The 4757-nt window shown below is 56.7% G+C and overlaps 1 protein-coding gene across 1 annotated transcript; it reads left to right on the top strand.

Moving 5' to 3' along the window:
* Nucleotides 1-1724: 1724 nt before the first annotated feature.
* Nucleotides 1725-4058, top strand: TWIST1 (twist family bHLH transcription factor 1). The gene is made up of 2 exons (XM_059844395.1): nt 1725-2663; nt 3329-4058. Exon 1 carries the CDS (start codon nt 2051-2053, stop codon nt 2618-2620), a length of 570 nt encoding a protein of 189 aa, XP_059700378.1. The 5' UTR covers nt 1725-2050; the 3' UTR covers nt 2621-2663; nt 3329-4058.
* The last annotated feature ends 699 nt before the right edge of the window (nt 4059-4757 follow it).

Raw genomic sequence — 4757 nt, 5'->3', positions numbered from 1 at the left:
AGCCAGCTCCTCTTACCTTGGGATCAGCAGCTGTTGCCAGTGCAAGAGACCCCCTGAAGCTCTCAGTGTTAAGCTGAATGAAGAGGCCTGTAATCGCAGAAGACACAGCAGGGACAAACCAAAAGCCGGCGAAGCTGTGCAGGCTCGCTGCGGGTTTGTGTGCGGCGTGCCTTCCCTTGCCGGCTAAGGCGGTCCCTGTTGCTTCCCCGGTCCTTTTTCCAGCTGTTTCCCAAAAGAGACGGTTTTGGGCAGGCTGCTATGTGCCCACACCCCGGGATGGAAACCCAAGAAGGAGAGCTCGCCGAGCTCTCGAGAACGGAGAAGCATCGGGACAGCTCCGGCTGCGGCGGGGCCGGGGCCAGCGGCCAGGGGCGGGCGGCTGCCCCTGCGAACAGGGTCCTGGCCCCTGGCCGCTCCCGGGATGAGCCGCCTCTGCTCGGAGGAGAGGGAGTCCGTCCCCAGGCAGAGGAGAGAGACTACTCTGTTCCCCGGAGAAGATGCCAGCGCTCTTCCAGAAGCCTTGTTTTATTTCATGCCCGGGATTTATCGCTTCTCTGCCGTTCCGTTCGCCCTGTTCGCCCTCACAACTCAAACGAGCCGGGGACGCTCTGCGCTGCCGGCGCTGCCCGCTCCGCTCCGCACCCGGCCGTGCCCGTCCAGGCGGTGGCTGCCAGGCCGGCAGCGGAGGAGCGCGGTCCCCACGCAGGGAGCAGAGAGAATTTCACCCCGTTTACTGATGGACGGCAATTTCTAGCTTTCCCTCTCAGGCGCTCCCCGTTTGAATCTGAGCTGTTGTTAAAAAGACACACCACCTGCTCTGTGCTGCCAGCGAGCGGGGAAGGAGGCACAAAGGCGGGGGATGGGAAGAAATAGCTTTGGCTGCAGACATAGAAGAGAAATTAAAATAAATAATCTATTTTCCCAGGAAGTGCGGATTCGGGCCCCCTGTGGGAGGACGGACTGAAGTGAATGGTCAGCACACTGAGAGTGTGGGCAAAACGGGTCTGTGCACCCTCCCGTGTCCCGGTGTGCCAGGCTGGAGACGCGAATCCTCCCGGGTTTCTCTTAAGAGGAGCTCAAGGACTGGTGCTTATGCATGTACGAAGCCAATGCTTGGTTTCCCGGCTGCTTCCACTTCTGAAGATGGCTTTCTCCGAGCGGTGTCCTCCAGCCTGGCAGGACGAGGCTGTGCCACCACCCCTCCCCAGCCCAAAAATGTGCGACTACCTCGGCAAGTCAGATCCCGGGAAGTTCAGTGATTGGGAAGTGCGGGTCAAAATTAGGATGAGCCTGGAGGCTGCCCCGCTGGCAATTCCCCTTTCCTTCTTTTCTCTACAAGCCGTGCCAGTTGCAGCGAGGAAAGCCCGAGAGGTGCGGGCTCTCCCCGGCCGCTCGGGGCGGTTGTCCCCAGCACAGGCACGGAGCGGCTCGCTGACTCCTCCGCAGCAGCGCTCGGGGGGCTGGGCACCCCCATAACCTCCCGGCCCGGCCCTCAGCACCACCCCAAAGCCGAGCGCTAACCGAAGGAGTTTGAGAGAGAAACCACGGAGAGGGAAACGGAGAAAGAGGTTGGGGTAAGGATGTATGTGCGTGCGTGTGGGGAAGCCAGATCACTTGTGAATGGCTTGAAAAAAAATAATTGGGGGAGGGCGTGGTGGGGGGGAAGCGGAAACTTTCCTATAAAACTCAGCAAAAGTCCCTCCTCTCCACGTCAGGCCAATGACACTGCTGCCCCCAAACTTTCCGCCAGCAGGAGCTATAAGAACCTCCAAGTCTTCAACTTTCTCCCAATCCCAGACACCTCGAAGGGGCTCCAAGGAGGGATCGGGAGGGATTTTTTTTTTGGTTGGCCTTTTTATTTTTTTCCTCTTGGATCCTGATGCCATCCCCCCTCCCCCCAAAGTGAGGTCCTCCCTCCTTCCTTCCCTCCTCCTTCTCCTCAGAAGGCCAGCGAAGCAGCCGATCAAGGGGGAGCTGGCGGGTTAGGTGCCCCCCTCTTCTCCCTGCCCTCCCCCCCCTCCCGGCCCGCTTCTCGCGTCTCCCCCCAGAGATGATGCAGCAGGACGAGTCAAACTCTCCAGTCTCCCCCGCCGACGACAGCTTGAGCAACAGCGAAGAGGAGCCGGACCGGCAGCAGCTGCCCAACAACAAGAGAGGGGGGCGCAAGCGCCGCTCCAGCCGCCGCAGCGCCGGCGGCGCCGTCGGGGCCGCGGACGAGCCCTGCAGCCCGGCCCAAGGCAAGCGGGGCAAGAAGTGCGGGGCGGGCGGGGGCGGCGGGGGCGGCGGAAGCAGCAGCGGCGGCGGCAGCCCCCAGTCCTACGAGGAGCTGCAGACCCAGCGGGTCATGGCCAACGTGCGGGAGCGGCAGCGCACGCAGTCGCTGAACGAAGCCTTCGCCGCCCTGCGGAAGATCATCCCCACGCTGCCCTCGGACAAGCTGAGCAAGATCCAGACCCTCAAGCTGGCGGCCAGGTACATCGACTTCCTCTACCAGGTCTTACAGAGCGACGAGCTGGACTCCAAGATGGCAAGCTGCAGCTATGTGGCCCACGAGCGGCTCAGCTACGCCTTCTCGGTGTGGAGAATGGAGGGCGCCTGGTCCATGTCCGCATCCCACTAGCAGGCGGCGTCCCCCACCCGCATCCCCCCGGCAGGAGCCCTAGGTAAGACAGGGACCCCGAAACCGGCGGGAAGAAAGGGGGGAGGGAAGCCAGAGGCCGCCGGCTGCGCCGTGAGCCGGACACGCGTGGCCGTGGGGCGAGAGGGCCCGCAGCCCGCCCGGAGGGGCCTGGCTTCCCGGAGCGGCCGGAGAGCGGGGCGGCCGGAGGTGCCTCCCCCAGCCCGGCTGTCCCTCCTCCTGCGCGGCCCGAGGTGCGCCCCGAGCCCCGCGGGGCCCACGCGTGGCCGGGCGCTGCCGGCGGGCTGGGCTGCGGACGGGACGCGGTGGCGCTGCGGGTGTGCCCCAGCCAAATGGGGCCGGCCTGAGATCACTTTTTCACCGAACGCTGCCGAGCCAGCAGGGCTGCTGGGATGGCTCTTGCTGCCGCCGCCGCTGCTGCTGCTGCTCATATTTTGAAGTGAATCCATGTCCTCCCGTTGTGCTGCCCGATGAGGGTTTCCTACCGCACCAGCAGTCCCTTTCCTCGGCCCTGACACCAGGGACCGCCAGGCTGGGGTGTCACACGGTCACCGCGCCGCCCGCACGGCGAGTTCTCCCTTCTCCATTCCTGCCCGATACGCGTATTTCCAGAGACAGAGAGGTGTAGGTAGATGTTTGTGTAACTTTCGTTTCAGTAACGAGTTTTCCGCCCTTTCTGGGTTTTTGCAGATGACATTGTTCCCACAGAAGGAGAGAATGGACAATCTAGAGACTCTGAAGTTGGATACGATTTTTTTTTTTTTTTTAATCTTTCTAACAAAAAATGTGCCAAAGATTTCTTGGAATTTAGAAGAGTGAAATCCAAATTCAAAGCAGGGCGTGGGGAGCACTTAAGGAAAGAGAAAGAGTGAAGGGCTTTGGACAGTGACTACCCTCTGGGCGTCGGTACAATCCACACATCTCTGCATTCTGATAGAAGTCTGAATCGTTCGATTTTTTTTTTTTTAATTTTGACGAAGAATGTTGGAATCGAACTTTTTTGTTTGCCCTTTTTTGTTTTTTTGGGTTTTTTTGCATGCATGCATTCCCAAGAGGTCGTGCTTATGAGCCACTGATGAAAGGAAATACATTATTGTGGACCTTCTTCATTCTTGAATGAAACCAAGCAGTCAACCAAAAATATCCCTGTAGAGATGAAAACCTTTTTTATTTTTTTTTCTAATTTTTTTTAGGGGGGAATAAGCTGGGCTGAAACTGCTATATACCCGGTTCCTAACTTTTTTATTATTATTATTTTTCCTCTGAGAAAAAAATAAACATTTTATTTATTTATTGATGACCCATGTTAAAATGCAAATAGATCCGGTGTCTAAATGCATTCCTATTTTTATGATTGTTTTGTAAATATCATTGTATATTATTTTTCTGCAATAAATAAATATGATTGAAATTTTAATAACCTTAAAGTTTGGTGTCTCTGAGAACTCAGGGTTAGAGCTGTAGATAAATACCTGCTTGTTGAGCTGTAAAGACACCCAAGAGAGAGGGGGCACTAGTATAAACAAACCAGGCGAAAAACGCAAATAAACTAGCTACTGACAGACACAGGCACGTTATTTATTGAGACAGCTTTATTATTCTGTGCTGAAGCTCACTGCATCTGCAGAGTAAGATGTTGTCTCTTCTCTCTTTCTCTCCCTCTCCCCCTTTAATCTTCTCGCCAGGCACGGCGGAGTTGCGCGGGGAGCGGAGTTTTCACAGCAGAGCTCAATCCCCGCCTTCGTGTTTTGCCCCCAGATGTGAGGCAGGAGCGGGGCCGTTCCCCAGCCCCCGGCGCAGGTACTTTCGCTGATATCTCTGAGGAAGTGGCATCGGTTTTAAACAGGGATTCGTCCATCCAAAGGGAAAGCAAAAGAAAGTGAGATTGAAATAGGGAAGTGTCTAGCGAGTGGGGTTTTCCGGTGGAAGTGATGTTTGACTGCTCTGCTCTCTAGGGTTTTATGTAATATACATACTAGCGATCACATTTTCGTAGTGCAAAGCACGGAGGGATACTCTAACCCGCCCTCTTCTCCTTTTCTATGTGTAGGGTGCATATTGCTCCTCTTTCTTTTCACCATACTTTCCGCGGGGTCCCAGAAAGCGGCGAGAACCCGAG

This window comes from Haemorhous mexicanus, chromosome 1 (assembly GCF_027477595.1).
Source record: "Haemorhous mexicanus isolate bHaeMex1 chromosome 1, bHaeMex1.pri, whole genome shotgun sequence".
NCBI classification, from domain to species: Eukaryota; Metazoa; Chordata; class Aves; order Passeriformes; family Fringillidae; genus Haemorhous; species Haemorhous mexicanus.
Note: the sequence above shows the minus strand (reverse complement) of the source record. Positions and strands in the feature narration are given on the sequence as shown.

Excerpts from the sequence above, each read along its gene's own strand:
- TWIST1 (XM_059844395.1), top strand. The coding sequence starts at position 2,051 with ATGATGCAGCAGGACGAGTCAAACTCTCCAGTCTCCCCCGCCGACGAC.